Source organism: Neopelma chrysocephalum, unplaced genomic scaffold (genome assembly GCF_003984885.1).
Source record: "Neopelma chrysocephalum unplaced genomic scaffold, ASM398488v2 Primary Assembly neopelma1_81, whole genome shotgun sequence".
Taxonomy (NCBI): domain Eukaryota; kingdom Metazoa; phylum Chordata; class Aves; order Passeriformes; family Pipridae; genus Neopelma; species Neopelma chrysocephalum.
The window spans coordinates 3152137-3172919 of record NW_020897743.1 but is presented as its reverse complement, the minus strand read 5'-3'; the positions used below and the strand labels follow the sequence as shown (position 1 = coordinate 3172919).

The following is a 20783-nucleotide window of genomic DNA, read 5'->3' as shown; positions in this document are numbered from 1 at the left end:
TTGCACGGAGGGGAGGAGAGACAATCTGACCAGTTGTTTTTGTTCCTAAACTGCTTGAAAACCCTGAATGCATAAGTTACTGCAACCCAGGGTGAAGAGCAAACCATGAGCCTTCAGGTTCCTGTTTGGAACAGTTTCTTCTCCCAACTCTCTGTGACCATCCCCTCATTACCCCAATTATCTGCATGACATGTTGCACCTCAGTCCAAGGGATGGTGGCACTGGGCAGGGTGTAGGGCCCTAGATTCAGGTACAGAGCTGTGTCTCCATTGCATTGGGTAGAGCTTGAGGTTAGGCTTAACTTAGAGCCAGATGGCTTAACCTAGTTCCATCTATCTTGCCTGTCAGGCCAGAACTCAACTTTGAGTCATCTCCTCCCCCAGTCTCAGCTTGGACCTGAGTGTTCTTATGTGGTGGACCAGCTGTCACCCTCCTTGCTAGAGCCAGCATGAATGTTTTGGGGGCTGGACATGCAGCTTAAGACCCCACCTTGCATAAACATAACTAGGAGAGATTTGATTCTCAGCTTACCTGCAACAACCGTCCCTGTAGACCTGAGAAGGTCCATCCTCAGCACAGGGAGGACATCAACCTGTTGGAGCAAGTCCAGAGGAGGCCACCAAGATGATTAGAGGGATGGAGCACCTCTGTTATGGGGAAAGGCTGAGAGAACTGGGTTTGTTCAGCCTGGAAAAAAGAACCCTTTTAGGGGTGACTTTCCAGTTCCTGAAGGGAGCCCACAATAAAGATGGAGGGAGACTATTTACAAGAGCATGGAGTGACAGGATAAGGGGGAATGGATTCAAACTAAAAGAGAGTAGGTTTGGATTAGATATTAGGAAAAATTCTTTGCTGTGAGGGTGGTGAGGCCCTGGCACACCACAGGTAGCCCAGAGAAGCTGTGGCTGCTTGATCCTAGGGAGTGTTCAAGACCAGTCTGGATGAAGTTCTAAGCAACCTGATCTGGTAAAAGGTGTCCCTGTCCATGGCAGGGGGTTGGAATGAGATGATCTCTAAGGTCCCTTCCATCCCAAACCATTCTATGGTTCTGTGCGGGTAGCTGGGCACTGCAGAGGCTGATGTAGGATGAACCTGCTGCTGGAGATTTGGCCATGGACTATAAGGGCTGGTGGAGTGCTTTGTCCTGCAGGTGCTGTGAGCAGTTGTGGCCAGGCATGCTGTGTCCTAGCCCAGCAGCCATTCACCCAGCTGTGCTTTCCAGCCCTTGCCATGTGAACGTGATGCTCTCCCCTCTCCAGCGCCCACCTGCTTCCCTCTGCCACGGAACAGCTCAGGGCTGGGGAGGAGCAGCAGCAACAACAAAAACACCTCTGTGTGATGCACAGAGAGATCTCCTGGTATAGATCTTCACCCCCACGCTGCTCTGGACCTTGCAGAAGTGGAACAACACAGTGATGGACACTGAGTGTTCTGATGGTGGTGGCACCAGGCACTGTCCATGCCATGCTCCTATGGGTGCTGTGAGGGGATGTCACTTCTGGGCTCTTGATTATCCCTCCTGGCTCTCTGTTTGACTTGACAAGAATAATCTCCTGCCCATCCTTCCTACATATATAGGGGGAAGGGGTGGGAGACAAGGGTTGGCTGTATGTGAGAGAACTTACTCAGATCAAGATCCATAAGCACCATGGTGAGGCAGCTTCAAAAAGGGGTTAAAAATCAAAACCATCTTAAAGAACGGACATTTAGGGAGCAGAAGAGTTCTCATGTGATGTGAGTTTCCAGGCTGAAGGGGTTTTATGTGCATCATTCTTCTGTATGACAGATGCCCCGGGGAAAGGGCTGTGTTTTACCCCTGCTCTGGACACGGATACTGGCAAGAAAAACAAGGCATTTTTTTTGGCATCGTGTGTGCTTGGGAAAGGGACTGTGCAATGAATAAATTAAAGGCACACAAGTGAAGCCGGGTTGCCATGGCAACCAAATAGCTTCTATTGTTCCACAAGGAGTGTTACTACTTACTGCCCCTTGTAGGATAATTAATTAATCCTCAGACATCCTTCTGGGAACAATGGTGCTGGGACTGGGCAGGCAGAGGAGAGCCCCTGGCTCTCCCAGGCCTTTCCCTGGGACTCTTGGCGCCTGTTGGCTGCGTGGTGGTGGGGGACAAGTGCTGTCAGTGACCAGCCATTGCACATTTCCAAATGTTGTTTTCCATAGGAGTCCAGCTGGATGTGGTGCTGTGGAGGCATACAGCTCCATCCATGGTCGAAGGAGCACTCCTTGCCTTCCCTCCCATGGGAACCGTGTTCCCAAAATGATGATGTGGTGACGTTTCAATCCCGGAGGTTACAGGGCTCTCTGGAAAAGCAGACACGGTTGTGTCTTCATGATGGATGTTCCCAGACACTCTGACACACAAAATGCTTTGCAGCTGCCTGTAAATGCCATGTGTTTTCTGACACCCAAAGCTGGTTCACCTCCACCCCCTTGAAGGCCATGCCCAGATACTGTGCCATGGTCCAGCTTGGAAAAGGAACCATGCCAGGATGCAGGATGCTCACAGGGACAGGGCTGGATTTGTAACCATCTCCCAGTGATGAAGGACCAAAACTACAGTCCTTAATTAAAAAAAAAGTCACCTTCTTGCCCTCTGCAGCTGCTGCCTGTGTGTGGTCAGTCATGTTTTCAAGCTTATTTTCTAGAGTAAATGCTTTATTACTGTGTACTCCTCTTAGCTTGGCTGAGCAACACTGAGCTGCAGCCTCTGTTCTTGTCAGTGATTAGAAGGATTATTTGCTGAGCCAAGATCAGTGACATCAATTGAAATGTCTGGGAAAGGATGCCAGGGGCCAGGCCAAATAGGTATTGGGGAGGGCACATTTGACTGGCAGACCCTCCGGGAAGTGCTGATCCACGGAGATGAAAGGCCTAGCTGGAGTCTTTTCATATCCAGTGCAAATTTGCAAGTTTGGGGATTTAAAGACAGGCTGAAAGGAGGAACGTCTTCATACTGCTGTTCAGTAGCTCTGATGACCTGTAAAGAACAGAAGGGTGGTATCTCCTCATTAACTCCTTTCAGGTGAGCTGGTAAATGCTGTTTTGCTGCAGGTGGTTGAATTGCCATAAGCAAGGAACTGCATGCAGGTACTTATAGATGCTTGTTGGTGTCTAGTGGTGCTTGGGCAGGGATACATTCAAATCTCTTAATATGGTGCCCAAGTCACTGAGGAGTCTGTCAGTGCTGCTGACCCAGGAGAACAAAGGGCACTCTGAGGCTGGGCAGGTGTCTGTCCTTGTGCTGCCTGGCCTGAAAGCTGCCCAAAGTCACTATCACCTTTATGGTCTGGCTCAACCAGCTTGCTCTGACCATCCAACTCTGATGCTGTCTAGTGCCAATGGCTTCAGAAAGAGTCCTCCCCCACTCCTGCATGTCCTTTCAGCTGAGGACTGGCCTTTTCAGGGTGTGCTGTATATTTCTGTGTGGTGGGACTAGAGGATAATGCTTCCAACTGTAGCCTTTTCTCTCTCTGGGCAATCTTTGGGGACATATTTTTCTAGTACCAGACAGTTCAGACTCCCTTGAAGCATTAATGAACTATTTCAGTGAGGAAAACTACCAGAAGTTTTGTATGCATTTGAAATAAGAGATGGTTACCCTTCATAACGCTTCAATTTTCCTGCCCTATGATCTGTGCAGTCCTGAACCTGCTCCCTCCTGTGTGTCTGCACACCGTAGACAGCTCAGAGCATCCAGCCATTATAGTCATGATTTCTTTGTGCCTCCTATAATTTATTCATCCCAAGATGCTCTCCTACATCTGCAATAACATCATTTCAGTTTGTTATAGCACTGCCTTTAAAGTTTTATAAACCCGGTGACAAGTTGAAAAGTTACAAGAGGATTGTTGTAGAGGGCCTGGTGTAAGAAGCAAGGCTTCCAGATAGAAATGTTTGCAGGAATATATGTGTGAAAGGAATGGTGCCTGTGGGATTGCCAACACCTTCTGCTGGGGCACAGCCTGCAGTGAGGGTGGGTTGGAGGGTGGTGCAGGATGCTCAGCAAAGCTGACCTTGATGCTTTGCTTCATGGAGCCAGGATGGTTTGGGTTGGAAGGGACACTAAGGATCATCTCATTCCAACCCCCCTGCCATGGGTAGGGACACCTTTCACTATCCCAGGTTGCTCCAAGCCCCATCCAACCTGGCCTTGGGCAGCCACAGCTTCTCTGGGCAGCCTGTGCCAGTGGCTCGTGGCCTCCTGCTCCCAAGCCCTGTGTGCCCAGGTGCCACACTGCTGTCTCACTGGAGTGACTGCTCTCACAGTGGCACACTGCACTCGAGCTCTTGGAGGTTATGGCAGGAAGCATCATCTCTGTTATTGCCCAACTTCTCGAAGCTTGCTTGAAAAACAAGCTGTCTGCTTTGGCAGTTTTCCCTGTTCAAGAGAGATGTAAAGCATGCCCCGAGACAGCAATGAGCTGCAAGGGTTTAAAATTGGCTTTTAACCCAAAAGGAAGTGGATCAGGATTTGTGTAAGGGTGTTTTTGAGCAGGACTGTTCATCCTACATCACGTTATGTCATCATCAGTGGGGCATCACTCTTCTCGCTACATCAAATTTTCCATCTATTGGGCATGCTTGAAGTAGACATAGTAGTGGAATCTGTCCTGAGCAGGTTTGGCAGTTCTGTTGTCACAGGAATATATGCATGGACTAGTTGAATCTCAATTTCAGTGTAACCCATGCACAGTAATAGATGTGTTTGACTCTGCTGTGTGCTGGACAGTTGATGAAAGGAGGTGGCTTGAAAGGCTGGACTCCAGAGAAGGGGCTGTCTTTGATGCACAGCAGCCTTTTGGTCTGGACATTCTCCAGGTCAGAGCTCTTGACCTTTGGACCCTTTCAGGAAAGGGGAAGGGAAATGCAGAAAAATGTATATGTATGGGGAATCTCTGATCTGGATGCGTGATGTCCAATCCATTCTGGAACTGTCCTGACAGTAAAATTGAGTGTGTAAAACCCTGGTGTCTTTGGGGCTGATGCAGCTTTGGGAGTGGCCTTTGAGGACCCTCATCAGACCCTCTGTACACCTGTGATAAGGGACAGAACAACTCTGCAACAATATGCCCTTGAAAAGGATTCTCCATTGTTATAGATGTCTTGAGCTTTAAAAACCGAAATGTTAAAGAAAAAATTTTTACTATTATACTGTACTTTTTACTACTGTCTATTATCTTCAAATATATCAACATTTTTCTTACTCTTAACTGAAAATGTTCTGCTTTGTTGCTCTCTCTCTTCAATGGAGAAATGACATACAGATATTTCCTAGTCTCTATTTCCCTAGGTATCAAAATGTTTAAAAAAGCAAAGGTTAAAGCATTTAAATCCTACAGTTAGAGGTTTCTGGAGTAATATGCTATGAGACACAGGTATGACATGACACTCCAGTGCTGTTAATGTTTCTCTGTAGCCTCAGGTATCCCCAGCTCTGGGACACTGAGGTATCTAAATTCAGTGTGTGTGTGTCTGTACATTACACCTTGGTGTTCAAGGCTGCTGACTACTGAGGACTTCCAAAATATGGGAAAAACTAGGGGACAGCTTTGGTGCTGAGCTAAAGGTGGTGCACTGGCAGGCCTGCAGTCCTGCTGGATTGCTGGAGGCTCCTGGGATGGTGGTGTTGCAGGTGGCAGAGGATGCTGAGGGGCTTTGCTGTTGGAGAAGGATTCAGGTTGGATACTGGGAAAAATTTGTTCACTGCAAGAAGGGTTAAGCATTGGCACAGGCTCCTCAGGGAAGGGGGAAAGTCACCACCCCTGGAAAGTGTTCAAAAAGTGAGCAGATGTGACACTTGATGTGGTTTAGTGGGCTTGGTGGTATTCAGTCAAAGGATGGACTTGATAACCTTGGAGGTCTTTTCCAACCCTAATGATTCCATGATTCTGAGAGTCTTGGTCTGATCAGGTCAGCTCATCCTGCAATGTGGCATGGGAAGAATGGCAGAACTCTGACTTAGGGTGAGGGATCCCTGCTGGCATGGACAGGTAGGGTTTATGTGCTTTTTTTCCATGCACAAGTGGCTTCTGTGTGCTGTGATCTGAACTGAGGTGTTGCAGCAGGCAGTTGGGATGGAAGGGTTCTCCAGAGCTGACAAGGATCTGTGCCTTCCTCTTGCTCCAGCACAACTGGGGTCGCACAGCTCTTGTCACTGCAGGGCCTGGGGTGTGGGGCTGCAGTGCGTTGGGTGTTTGGGAAATCAAACAGTGACCCTTTTGTACATGTGAAACAGCCTTTTCCCGAGGGGAGGAGTTCCCAGGGGAGGCAAACTGTGCCCACTGCCATCAATCACACCCAGGCACTTTGGGGACTTCCTCATGTCCCTTCTCCTCCAGCAACAGGAAGCAGCTTGGGCAGAGACACACAACCACTTGGGAAGCTGAAGGGAAGCAGCAGCATCCTGATGGTTTTTCCTTCTGCTAGAGGGATATTTGGAGGAATAAAAGATGGTTGTGGCAGGGTGGAGAGTAACCTCCAAACCATTGTGGACGTGCCAGCTTTGAGGTGGTCTCTTTTGCAGGCAGGAGTTACAACAGCCTGCTCTGTGGCTCATCTAGATAGATGGCAAGGGTAGAAATCTGCTGAGCTCCCAGGAACACCTTGGCAACAAAGCAGATACCAGGGACCCATCTCACCTGCCATCTGTGGCTGGTGTTTCTGTCCTTGCAGTGGTGACATCCTGTGGCTGCTGAGGCTTAGGGTGACTTTCACCAGCACTGGTATTGTCTTACCCACATCTGATTCTTGACTTATCTGCTCACATCGCATTATGCTTTTCTTCAACAGAATTCCCACTGGCTGTGCTGAAAAATCCCTTGGACTAAGGTAGTGAGTGAGGATAACTAAAGTATCTGGCTTCAGGGGTGCTCTGCAGCGTGGTGGTGTTGGATGCTCAAGTTTAAGCAAGCAGTGATCTTCTTTCTGCCCAAAAACCAGGGATGGATATTCCACAAGAGGGTAGGGTTCTGGCATATAGAATAATTAAGAATAAAGCAAGCTCTTGAAGGAGCCTGAAGTACTCCCCATTCATTGGTTCTGAAATCAGTTGCAAAGAGATTGTCCTGGCTTAAAAGCTAGAAAATAGGTCAGTGTGACTCATATGTCAATATTTACTGCATTTATGGCAACTTGTAGAGGGCAAAAATCTTGCCTGCCTTCCATAATATTTCACAAGTTATCCCGTTCCCGTGACAAGAACCTCCCTCTGCCCTTGGTCCTCATGTTGCTTGACTGCAGCGACAGTAAAATCACTACTACTTAGAGTCCAGTTGCTAAGAAACAAGGCAAAGATCACCATCCAGGCTCTTCAAATGCCGGGGCCAGCTGGAAGCTTGGATCTGCACAAAGCCCCAGGAATTCCTTCTGAGACAGAGGTCTCAAGGACTGTGTGCATGTGCTGCTTGGTAAAGCAGCAGTTCTTCCACCACACAGCCTGGGGTTGTCCTTGTGTGAGAGGGGACAGCTTTATCCCTTCCCCAAAAAGGGGGTTCCTATGCTTGTGCTGAAGGACTCTGGTGTTTTCAACATTAACGATGTCCTTGAATGAAATATTTTTGTTGCCTGAATGGTGTGATGTTGCCATGAGTAGGTGGTGAACTGTATAAACCTTCCTGAAGCAAGCTCTCAGTTGAAGAAAGCCTGTGAACTGCTGGACTAGGGCCACTCTCTCTTGCCCCTGGAGCTTTCTATCCTACTGTGCTTGTTTCTTCCTAGGGATCTTCCAACATTTGCCTGGTATCTTAATGGGTGAGTTTGCCAGGAGGCCCTTTGTCTGCATAACTGGGAATTCCTGGTTATAGGAAAGCTGTTGGGTAAACTGGCTGGTTCCTGGCCTAGACCTTGGGGTTTGCAGTGTGAATAAACTGCAGTGGCAACTCTTGTCACAGCTGATCCCCCCCCGTGCATCCTTCCAGGGTGCTGTTATCCCTGAGGAGCAGCTCTGCAAGTCCTCCAGTGCACGTTCCAGCCTCGGGAGGCTGAGTCAACCCTGCTCCAGTGCTCAGAGACACAGTTCACATGTTTTGCTCACTCGGCAATTTCCCAGATGAGAAATGTTCCGGTGCTCCCCCTGAAGAGGCCCGAGTTCACTCTGCATTTCGGAGGTGACTCCACCCCACAGCAGGAGAGGAGTTGTGTTGGGGAGGATGAGGATCTGTGGCTCTACAGTTTGCAGCATGCTTTCAGCTGAACACTGCTATGTATTGCAGTGCTCCATCTGTTCCTGTATCAGCCAAGTTATCTTTAGATCTGAACATGTCAGTGTTGTATGGTGGTGGTATGAACCACTTCAGCTTGCACCCTGGCATTCCTGTAGTAGTTAGAATTGCTGCTGCAGAAAACTTTACCCAGGATAAATTCCTTTTTTTTTTTTTTCCTGCTTGAGTTTTTATTCAGGTTTTTACATGGGTAGAACACCCACAGCCTTATATATGTATTTATATATAAATGTAATAAAAAGCTGGCTGTATTTGAGAGCAATGTTCCAAACTGCCACCTGTTCCAACAGCAACGTTGCAGCACTGGAGAGGATTACTGCAGAATGCTAAACTATCTTCCCCCAAGTGAAAGCTTCATCAGATTTGATTGAAAACCAAATTAGACCTTGAGAATCTGACCTTCTGACATCCTGTCACATATACATTTAAAGCATCTAGCAACAGAGGATGTATCTGCACAAGAGTGGCAGTGCCTCAATATAGAACCTAAATCCAAATACGAGTGCGTGCGTGTCGTGTTGCTATTTGAATATGTAAATAAGTGGGGCTATATATAGCTCTATATGTTATGTACATGTTAAGTGAAGGTGGCAGATATGACAGCTGAATGGCTTTGCTGCTTCTGAATGCTGGTAGAGGCTCTCTGCACGTTCCCCACATCGCTCGTGTTTGCTCCTACCCCTCTCAGCCTTTCTGCTATCACATTTTTCAGGCCTCTGGAGAAGATCATGTGTGGGGACAGGAGTTGTTAATATTCTGAGTCTGTGCTGAGTTGCTAGGCTACAGAGAAAAAGGAACATTCAAGGAAAAGGGATGGTAAAAGGAAGAGGATCTGCTGAGCTGTTTGGAGATCCAGAAAGGTTCTCCAGTCAGACAGAAGGGATCATTCTGGGGAAGGAGGGCATGCATGCATGTGGGATGAGTTGTGGGTAGTCCCTGCTGTTCTGACACAAGCAGAACTGTGGGCCAGCCCCAGCCAGAAAAAAAGTGGAGGAGGGAGTAAAAGGCAAGATCCACTGGCCCCTTCCACATCACTGCTTGCAAGGTGTGGTCTCCTACTCCTACAGCTGGTCTCCTGCTACCTGTGCCAGAGTGACCTGGGTCACCAGGCTGGAGGATGTCCTCTCAACACCCTTTGCCCACTCTTTGTAGGGTGTACTACCATCTGAGGCTCTAGTGAAGAGGGAAGCAAACCCAAAACATACTCACTGCTTATAGGTTGGATCTCCTCTCCTTTTTCCTTTGCAGCAACCTGCTACTCCAGTGTCTCCTGCAACTTCAGTGTGGCTGCAGGGGAAGGCAATCCATGGCTTGTGTCTCCTTGTCCATTCCCTTTGTTGCTTTCCTAGGTTATGGATACACAAAGTACCGACCCTTTTATTTACCAGGAGTTTGTAGCTAAGATTGCAGGGGACTTGAGGTTTTACAATGCAGAAGCTCCTGTCTGAGCCCAGTTATCCTGAATCTCAGCTGTTACCCTAAAAATGGGTGTCAGGTATTTAGCTGTGCCAGTTGAGAGCCATTACACCTATCAGGTGCCCTGTGTCCCACTCTTCTGGAAGGATGGGTTTGCCCTATCCTTCTGTTCCCTCTCAGTATTACTGTCTGTATCAGATCCCTCAAAAAAAATTAAGCAGTGCTTTTGGGTATTTTTATTATCTGGATACTTTATTTACCGAGCTCACATGGGCTCCCTGCCAGCTCTGCAAATAGAGCTCCTTGGCTCCAGGACTGTTGGTCCTGGTGCTGCAGCGAGCACTCACTCAGCATGGACAGACACTGCAGCTTGTTCTCAGCCATCCACTTGGCTGTGAAGTCCAAGTCTGCTTGCTTGTGGACCTCCACACCCTGCTGAAACCTCTTTTATTTTTCTTTGTGCAGCCTGTGATAAGCTTGACTTGCATTCAGCAGGATCAGGAGTGTTCCATACAGCTGCATTTTGAGTGCTGTTGTCAGTTAACTGCCCTGCTCCCACCCATCAGGTCTGTGATCCCGCTGTCAGCACTGGGATGGATGGAGTGGGAGAGGGGCAGGATGGGCCATACGGTGTGCACTGCTGCTGGCCTCAGCCTGGACTGGTTGCCTTGGCTTTACCCTGGCACAGCCCAAGGGCAGACTAACCCATGGGTGGAGGCAGAGGTTCACTAAATCCCTGAGGATGCACTGCCTGGTCAGCAACCTTGGCAGTAGGAGCTGTTTCCTAGAACAGATCTGTTGATACCCCAATACTTCCTGGTGGTCCCAGAATGACTGTACAGTGCTCTGTGCACACCACAGTTGGGAAAGTTGATTTCTAGCCCTTTTCTCTGACAATACTCCATCTTACTGAGCTTGTCAACTTAGAGGCTGCAGACACAGCTGTGCAGAATGTTCCCATGTAGAAACAGTCACCCCAGATATAGAACTGGGTCTCTGGGTACAGGAGTTTTCAAGTGCAATAGTTTGCATCTAGTTTGATTGAGCTTGTTGAAAAGTAGGCCTTGCTTTTCAAACCCCAGGGCTTCCATCCTCTATGCTTAGGAGACTACACTTGACCCCGTTGCCAGAAATATGTTCTGCTCTTCTGTGCTTCACCATCTAATCTGCTTACTCCCAGTTACCCTTCCTACACCATCAAACTTTGCTTTCTGCAGGAAATAAACACCATTCTAACCTTTTTGGTCAAGCCAATCTGTGCCAGCCTAGTTGAGGTGATTGTTTCACCCAGGACATGTTAGTTGTCTTAAATCATTTAAAGGATGTGTTTGCCTCTGGCTGCCTCCTGGGAAATGACATCTTTCTGGCAATTCTCAGAACCTGAACTAGCAAACATTCCTTCTCTAAGTTAAAGCAGTGTCTTTAAAGCACTGTGTGCCTCAATGTTGTTGCAGAGAGTCTCATGCTTTCAATGTTCAGAGCTGCATATATGGCTTTTCATTTTGCTGTGTAAAGCAGTAATATTTCTTCATTTATCATGTGGTTCCCCACCTATGCAGCCACAAACTGTACTGGTGGTCTTGACTGCACGGGGAATTACAAGCTCTGTTTAATTTTTTTTTTCCTCAGGGAGGAAAGTCTCATTCCTGTATTTACACACACAGCACTTGCCTGGAGATGTGGAGATCCCAAACTGCAGCGTGGAGCTTGGGGTTGGTGCTAGTCAGTTAAAAATCAGGGTCTGATTTTTACAGATAAGGGAAAATGAAGCATAGGTGAAAGTGCCCAAAGTCATCTACAGAATTAGCATTAAGTGAGCTGAAATTGGTACCCAGAGGTGTTTTCTAGAGTAGCTAATTTTAAGCCCTTTAACTGCTTTAATTCCCCATTCTTCCAGCGTTTTTTCCCCATTGTCTTCCACAGACACTGACTAGTAGAGACCATCTCTCCTGCTTGGGGTAAAGTCTGCCTGGATCAGTGTCCAGTAAAACTCTTGTCATGGTGAAGAGAACATTTTATTTAAATATAAAAAAGGTACAGAGGAGTGAAGAGTTCTGGGAAATGTTCTGGAGAAATCACTTTTTTTCCATTACCAGGTTGATCCTGCTACAATCCCTACTGAGTTTCAACCACTTTAAATGAGCTTTACCTTAGCAAGTATAAGGTAAAAATGTCACTACAAGGTGAGAATTCTCTGAGGATACAGGCAGGGCCCGTGAAGACCCTTTGAAGGGTTTTGGGGATACATGCAGAGGTGGTGAAGACCCTTGGAAAAGGTTTAGAGAGCATCTCCTGTCTTTCAGCATCAACTTTCCCTTGGCATAATCCAGTTTTCTTCCTCCATCCTTCTGAGGGCTTTAGAAACTGATACCTTCAACTAGTCACCGTTCAAACGTCTCACTTAAATTTAATTTGCTGTAATAGGCTTGTTGTCGCACGTTTAATTAAATGCAAAGTGATTATTAAAAACAGTTTTTTGAGCTTTCATGGCTGGATATTAAATCTGCCCATATGTGTACGGCAAGAACATGCTGTGAGGCAGCCAGGGTGGTGCCAGGAAGGTGAGAAAAGATGAGGTGGGAGAGGGGAGGAGAGAGGTGGGATGCAGGCAGCAGCCCTGTCCTGTGGCCTGTAGATATGTGGAAGGCAGCAGTGTAGTGGACTAGATAAGTGCAGGCAAACAGTGGAAGGTAAAGATGGCCTTTGGAAGCACCATGGTTTCCTGCCAGGGGTCAGCAGAAGCCCCTGGCAGCATAATCTGTTTTAAATTACTCAGCACATCAAACCAGAAGGCATTGTTGTTATATAGGCAAGACCTCAGACTCCCGTTCTCAGCCCTGCAAAGCCTGGTCATGACTCTGAGGCTCCACAGGGACACTGTGTTAATGCTTGTGTGTCTCCCACTGTGGGAATGGGCGACCTTGTGCTCTCCTAGAGAGAGGTTCAGAGAATTAACAAGGGGGGCTAAGTTAAGACTTTGCCTTAAGTAAACATGGGAAGGGAGAGAAGGGAATTGGGAAGGCTTGGAGCAGCCATTTGGAGACATGTGGTGCACTAGCAAAACATCAAGGAATGAGTCTTTAAGGATCTCTAAGAAAGGGCAGAACCCACATTACCTGCAGTGTCTGGAACCTGTGTTGTGCCTGGGACAGACTTCACTTGGGAGGACAGACATCACATTCTCATGGAGGGAGGTCAGTTCACTGCCCCCCTGCACTATCCCAAGCCAGTCATCCCTCTAACTTGCCATTTTCCTGGAAGAAATTACCCAGCTGGGGACCTGCTACCTGAACTCCCTCCTTGTTCAGGTGAGCATCTGACCTGCTCCCAGTTCTGTTGGAGTTACAATGAGTCCTTACCAGTTCCCAGCCCACTGAGTATGAGAAGGTCATGTAAGCACCATCACTTTGACTTTCTGCCTGAAAATTGGTCAAACTCATGTACTGCCTCCTGCTGAACTTAATGTATGGCCTTGCTTCTCTGCCCCTAGTTGGGTGACTGGCCCAAGTGTGCCTTTCTGTGCTGGTTTGCATGGGAAGCTGTAGGAAACAAAAATGCATTTGGCCATTTCTCATGAAGTGGCCACTCTCTGGAAAAGACAATTTCTCAAGTTATGATGGGGTTTGAGTCCAAGCCAGTAATGCAGAAACAGGAAGATCAAACAACCCTGGTTTTGGGGATGGAATGGGCTCTGGGTTTTGCTCAGCTACCAGCACATGAGGAATCAAGTGAGAAGAGCAGCCCAGCAGGTATGTTGTGAATTAGCTCACAGATTTTATGGCTTAAGGATAGAAACTGCCTGGCATTGTTTTCCAAGAGCTTGCCCGAGGAAGATGTCATGCTGCAGGTGGTGATTTTGGGATTGCTGCCTGTAACACTGAGCAAGGTTGCTGTTCAGCCTGTGTTCACAGAGCAGGTGATGCTCATCCCCGTGCCCTTCAGTTCTGGCTTTTTCCTCCTGACCTCTGCTTCCAGCAGGACTGGGGCTGTTAAGCAGGATGACATGTGGTGCTGCCTCCTGCTCAGGCAGGGCACTGATGTACAGGCTCAGGAGTCTGAAGGCCTTGTCACGGGCAGATCAATGCCCTCCTGGCTCAGCACCCAGCTAGATATGCCCTCTGTCTTACACCTGCAGGAGCAGCACCACTCCAGGTGCTGCAGGGATAGGGCAAGGCAGGAGAGAAATAGGGCAACAAAGCGACACTTTCCTTACACTCCCCTAATTGTTGAGGATGTCGCTGATACCTGTCCCAGTTTCTGGACATGCATTCAGCAATTAAATACATGCAAATTACTAGAAAAGTAGATCAGATTAGTGAGGGGAACAAATCCATGCAAACTACTTCTCAGGTCCTAAAGAAAACGAGTTCAAGAGCACAAAGACCTGCAGCACAGAAGGGCATAGACTGTACCCTGGAAGCCAGTCCTTCCTGGCATTATTTGCAGAGGGAGCGCAGGTGGAAGGTGCTCTTCTGAATTCCCAAGTCAGTGCTGGCACCTCATATTTCAAAAAGAGGGAAAGTGGAAAGAGATTGTGTCTTTCTCACCTGCTAAGGCAGGGAGGAGGGCAGTATCTGAAATGGTTGTCACTTTATGTCTAACAGCTGTCACACAAAACTTCAGACTTGTAAAACTGAGCACTGGCACCAGCAGCAAAACAGAAATTAAAAGCAGCATTTTGGCAGAGTGCTGTGCCCAAGGAAAGTACAGGAGGTACAAAAGCTGCCGCCTCCTTCCCTGAGCAGAGGTGAGAGTCTGAACAGACTTTGTGCTGTCTTAGGGCTGGAAAGGCTGTCCTCAGGTATTTACTTATGTCAGGTTAACTGGTGCACGTTAATGTCTGAGATACATCCATTTATGTGTTTGGAAATGGACGATCGCTTAGGAGGGCAAAGTAGTTTTGTTTAACAAGCTTGCTAAAGAAGGACTGTGTGGCCACTGTGCTCTGTCCTTCCTGTATTCCCCTGTACTTTTACACTGCTCCAATTCTTTGCAACTGACTGCAGGCAGATCCTGCCTTCTCCCCTTCAAAATAATTCCTCTTATTCCCCTACCCCCTCCTTCAAATGGAACATACTTGAGGACTACTTTGTCCTTTAATTTCTTTCCCAAGAATGACGGGAACAGGAGATGGTGTTTAATCATCAAAGAAGTTGAAGCCAGCAAACTGTTCATTAGTCTCTGGCAGTGGCAGCTTGGTTTTTACTAAGTCAGATGTTCCATTTTTCTCCCTCTTTCTGGAGCATCTTGGCTTTCCTAATGTTCTTTTGTGATCTTGGACAAGGAGACCATATGTCATTTGCTTATATAGGGAAAGACTTTTATTTGGTTGCCTCTCCAAAAGGAGGTGCTTTATCAAAGTCAGGGTTGAGGGGAAATGAGGGGAAAAAAAGTCAAGTTGCACAGCCAGTGCTAGAGGTGAGTTGCAAAACCTCCTTTATCCCTCATGCCCAGAGTCCTGCAGCAGCAGAAGAACAGTGAACTCTCTCCCCTGCAGAGAAGTTACTGCTTCCAGCACCTTACAATGCTTGGTGAAACACAACCTCCACTGGCCTGGAATAGTCACCTTCACAGGAAACATTCCTGTTGCCAGAAATGCTGTATTCTGAGCAAATATTTGACTCTTTTACATACATTATTCCTTCCATTTCTGATCCTGGCTTCTGAGTCTAGTGTAGCCCCTAATGAGTGTGCACACTCCTGTCTCTGGACTAGTTTAGTGCAGAGGATTCTCCAGGTCACAGCACAAAGGAAAATACTTTGACCCAACCCACCCGTGATCTGTGTCTCCTGGGAGTTGTGCTGAGGGTTTAGGAAGCAGCCTGCCTGGGAGTTCTGTTGGAAGATAGAAGAGGATGGAACTTGGACCTTGCAGCAGCAGGCTCAGTGTCCTTGGGCAATTCTTTCCTGTTAGTCCCTTCCTGTGATGAATTGGACTGTATTTCCCACATTAATGCTTAGACCTTCCAAAATCCTGTTATGCTCCTGACTTCGTGCTTTTGTAACATCAAATTCCACAGGCTCCATGGAAAGTTATTTCCATTACCTTGCCTTCAGTCTGTTCCTGTGCAGCAGCCCATTGCTGAATGTCAGATACTGTCATCATATATCCCTGCTCTGCGTTTAACCCATGCAACAGTTTTCCCTTCTTGTTGCCTCCTGCCTCTATCAGAGCCTTTCAACTGCTTTTGAGAGTGTATGTTTTTATTTGTATCCTGTTGAGTAACCCTGAAGTGTCTAAAAGGTGGTGGGACCCTGTAAGCCTTAGTAACACAAGGTTATGATTGTTTACTGACTTTTAATACAAGCACTACAGGTAATCAGAAAAGATAGACTGATCTGTACCTGGTTTAAAGTGATGTAAACATAGTGAAGAACTAAACTGTGGAACTCACTACCACAAGATTGAAGATGCCAAAGGCTAAAAAGTAAGACAAACTCATAAGAGAAGCTGAATATCTTCAATTAAGAAGGTACCAGCTCTGCCTGGGGAGATCCTTAAGTCTGGATCCTTAAGTCCCCAGGAGCTGGAGAATTGAATATCACAACAAAGACCCTGTTTTGTTTATATTCTTCTCTGCTATTCTCTCTGCTGTTGCTGGAGACGGGATACTACTGTAGAAAAACTTTTGGTCTGCCACAGTACAACTGTGTCTCCAAAATCAGCACAGACACATTTTTAAGAGTACCATTTGGGACATGTACCATGTTTGTGTTCTGCATGCTGACACGAGACTGCAGGAGAAGGTAATTTCTTCTCTGTTAATCCCCTTTCCTGGGTTCACATGTCCTCTCACTGCCTTGGCCTCCTTAAACTTTGTCTTCCTCTGCACAAGTGGATTTGTTCCCGTTAGGCTCAGATCTGGCATCTTCACCTGGGACACTTCTCCTCCAAGAGGCAGCTTTGTTCTCCTCTGACACTGGGTTCATGTCTGCCCTGGAACTGCACAGAGCCAACACAAGTGGGGAAGGGTCCAGGACAAGTCTAGGTTAGTTTTCTAAGGATAGGTGAGCATTTCACTCCAAAGGGGCTCAGAGATGGAGGAGGAGGAGCTTATATGGTAGATGTTAAAGGTGCCTGGAGTATGAGCCAGTGGAAATTCATTCTTGACTTCACACTAATACCACCAGCTTATTTCCCTTCTTGCTGTGTCTCTGCTGCTGTTCCCTTAGACTTGTCTACCCTGTCCTCTGAGAACCTGGGGAATCCCTGGGCATGCTTGACTGAATTTGTTGCCTCTGGGGTTCTGCAGGAAATACCTTCCTCCATTCATGCCCCTGTCGTGTCAACATTTCAGCCTTTCACACTGTGTGTCATCTTTGGTTTGGGGTCTCTGCTGAGTTCCAGGGAGGGCTGTAATTATCAGTATCCTCTTGCCTAGAGATGGATTCTAGCCCTGTCCTCAGCAGCTGGCGGGATGCACCATCATTCCAACAAGCTCCTCTTCCTTTTCCAGTGCTTCTGTGACCCTCCAAGTGAACTGTCCTCCCTGCTCACAGGGAGGCACCTCTGCAGCACCAGTGTCTGCCAGCTCCACGTGTTGCCCTCACCCCTGCCTGGTGTGCCTGTCCCAGCAAGAAGGAGGGGAGAGAGGGAGAGCAAAGCCTTTGCAAAACCAGGGGATGGGGAGGGGAGCTGGGACTGGCAGCTTGCACGGAGCTGTTCAGCAGAGCAGACTGAGCAGGGGCATGTGGAGGGGGGTCCCACAGGGATGGCCGTGCTGAGCAGCTTTCCAGCAGCTTTTCCAGCAGGCTCAGGTGCCATCTGAGCTCAATGAGGGGCCGAAGGGGAGCTGTGGTGCTGAGTGCCATCCTACACACAGCTGGGCCATGGGCTCTGCCTTGCCAGGCAGGGAGGGCAGCGGAGGGATGCTGTGGTGAATAAAAGGGCTGGAGGCAGCGTTGGAGCTGTGCAGCTTGTGAGCTACTAGGTACCAGGCTTCTGGGACAAACCAAGGGATCTGGCCATCACTGGGCTAGCAGATAGGGGAAGAGAGAGGAAATGCTCGTTTTGAAGCTGACTGTTCAACGATGGGATGGGGTAGGGAGAGCAGGAGAACAAGTGGAATGCAGGAATCAGCAGAGAGAGAGGCTGAGGGAAACCTCAGGCACTAGAGGAACCATGATTATCAGGTGCTCTAGGCTTCCAAGATGCTGCCCAAAGAAATCTAAGAAGGTTTGAGAACAGAGCTCAGGCCTGGGCTGGGCTGGCTTTTCTTCCCCAAAAAGGTCTCTGTACCTGAAGAACCTCATCAGCCTGATGGCTGGGGCATGGGCTTTTATTTCTGCACCCCCCTGGGTCTGTTCCCATCAATCCTGGGAGTGCAGAAGACGTGTTTAGAGGGTGTGTTGTTCACTTTGTGAGCAGCTTGCCCTTTCTGCCTTCTGGAGATCAGTGACACCGCTTGTCTGCTGCTGCTTGAAGGCTGGCAGGAGCCTGCAGTGACAGCAGGGTGGCCTGGTTAGGGGTGAGGTGTTGCAGGGCTCTGTCAAGGATCAGGAAAATGCAGGTCAGTGAAGCAGCTTGCCAGGGTGTGAGGGTGGAGTTCTCAAAGGGGGAGAATGAAAATGATGCCTCTGCAGCCAAGTTTCCCACAGGCAGGGGACGAGTCTGTTACCAAGGAGGGTAAATGGCTCCAGGAACTCGGGTGCTCTGCTCCTCTGTGCTCTCACTGCAATGCAGGTCCAAATACCCTGGAAGGGATTCTGGGCACAACATTTTCCTTTGCAAGGTCTTGACCAAAACGAAAGTGTTTGTGCCCCTGAGAGATGGACTGTGAGGCTTCTGAGGCAGGAGTTTACAGTCCTTTAAAAAGCAAATCAAAACAGTTCCTTGGCCAGAAAGCTGTCAGTGTGGTTTTGTTCTTTTCAAGATAACACAGAAGGTGACAGCTATAGCTTCTGTATCTGGTGTACTCCACAGAGTTACTCTGTGACCTTTCAGATATGCATGTGGGTCTCGATTTCTGAATCATAGTTAGATACCCAAAAGCTGGCATTACCCACAATGTGGGATTCTTTGAGCTTGTTTTCAGAGGTGTTAATCAAACCTGGCTTTGAGTGAAGTCAGTGGGAGGAGACAGGCAGGCAGGATGCCTCAGTGCTCAGCCCAGATGTTGGTGCATGAGCAAGTTCCTCATCAGCCTCTTGCACAGAGCTGGAATTTGCAGAGTTGAAATGCTTGTCATGCGAATCCATGTGGTCAAGAGGATTCCTGTAGCACTGCAGGTATCTGCTTTGGAAGAGACCATTTGATCCCACCTGTTCTAGATCATTTGCATGGCTTTGCAAAAATGCTTTTTATTTTAGTAATTGGGAAATAATCACTGGTTTCTGCAAGGTCACTGTCAACAAGACTTGTGCCCACTTCCTAATCGACATCCTGTTATTTTGATGCTATCTGGTTTACCCCAAAAATCTTGGCTCCTGGTCTCTTTAAGATCTGTTGTGAGAATGTTTCCTGGCATTAGCGTGTACAAGACTCCTTCCTGTACTACTTGTTAACCTGGGAATAAGTAATTTTTCTTCTAGCATGTGGCACCATACTGTGCCTCTGAACAAGCTGATCCGAGGCCTCTGGATTTCCCCTGGAAGTGCTGTTCCTGTGCAGCCACAAGTGTGGTTCCTGCAGAACTCCAGCTGTGGGCTCCAGAGCAGCAAACCCCCGCCCTCTATAGAACTCTTGTCTTAGGAACAGTTTTAAGTGCCAGCTTGTTGCTGTTGAACAGGAGAGGAGCAGGAGATGTGTGGCATTGTGCTAGCTGGGCATGGTTCAGGAATCACAGGATCACTTGGGTTGGAAAAGACCTCCAAGATCGTGGAGTCCAACCTTGGACCAATCACCGCCTTGTCAACTAGAACTTAGTGCCATGTCCAGTCGTTTCTTGAACACCTCCAGGGATGGTGACTCCACCACCTCCCTGGACAGCCCTTTCCAATGTTTAGTAAACCTCTCCATGAAGAAATTCCTTCTGATGTCCAAATTTATGGGAAATTTTTCAGGGAACTGCCCCTTTACCAGCGGATCATGCTCGACTGACAACAGATTTCCTCCACATATGTCCCTTCCTGAGAATCACAATGAACTCCCAGCTTAGCTCATGTAACAAGGCAAGTGCTAATAGCTTGTCACGGCTGGCCTGGGTTGACTCTGAAACCTTGGCCTCGAGGAAAGATTCTGCATGTGCCCTTTGGAATCTCCTGAGCTTCTGCTGGTAGCAGAGTTGGCTTTTCCCAACTGTGTGGTAACGAGCAGTGGCTGGGCACAACTGCCCGGGGTCCAGACACCTTTATGGGACTTCACTGGGAGATGAACCCTTGAAGCCTTTGGTGCTGTGTGGCTGTTGGTTGACATCCTTTAGTGCACAGTCCAAATGATTGCTGGTTATGCAGACAAGCTCTCAGTAGGCTGGGACAACACGAGTGGGATGCAGTTCTGCTGGATTGGAGTTGTGTAGTGCCATTTTGTCCCCTACAGAGCTCAGGCTTGCTCCTGTTTTCCCAGAACCAAACACAGCACACACCCCCTCCAAAAATAAAGACCCGGTGGGGGTGTGAACACAAACATTTGGGTGCCAAGGAATTCGGAGAGGTCTCAGCAGTGGCAGCAGTGAAGGGGTGGGGTGACAGTGGCACAGGGTGATGTTTTCATGTTTCCCTCCCAGGACTACACCATCACCATGTACTTCCAGCAGAGCTGGCGGGACAAACGCCTGGCGTACAATGACCTTCCTCTCAACCTGACCCTGGACAACCGGGTGGCTGACCAGCTGTGGCTGCCTGACACCTACTTCCTGAATGACAAGAAGTCCTTTCTGCACGGGGTGACAGTGAAGAACCGCATGATTCGCCTCCATCCCGATGGGACCGTCCTGTACGGCCTGAGGTGAGTCCAAGGGGAATCTTTGTTGGTCGCTGTCCAAAAGGGCACCTCCTCTAAACTTCCCCCATTTCCAAAGATAGTCTGGTGAGGCAAGGACCCAAAAGCCTAAAAGATATTCAGGAGTTGCAAAGTTCTGTGTTATCTGTTAATTCTCCAAGCTGGAAATGGTGGTTTCCTTCGGGCCTCCAGCGTTTCCTGTGGTGCCAGGGATGGATGCTGGAGATGGGAATAGTCTGCTCTGAGCC

General features: G+C 48.2%; 1 protein-coding gene across 2 annotated transcripts in view; it reads left to right on the top strand.

Annotated features, from left to right (window-relative positions):
- LOC113971028 (gamma-aminobutyric acid receptor subunit beta-4) overlaps nt 1-20783 on the top strand; it is a 70695-nt gene that overhangs the window by 27025 nt on the left and 22887 nt on the right. For both annotated transcript variants that reach the window (XM_027690538.1, XM_027690539.1), the window contains exon 4: nt 20321-20541. In XM_027690538.1, the coding sequence (XP_027546339.1) occupies nt 20321-20541 (221 nt within the window). The remainder of the gene's footprint in view (nt 1-20320; nt 20542-20783) is intronic.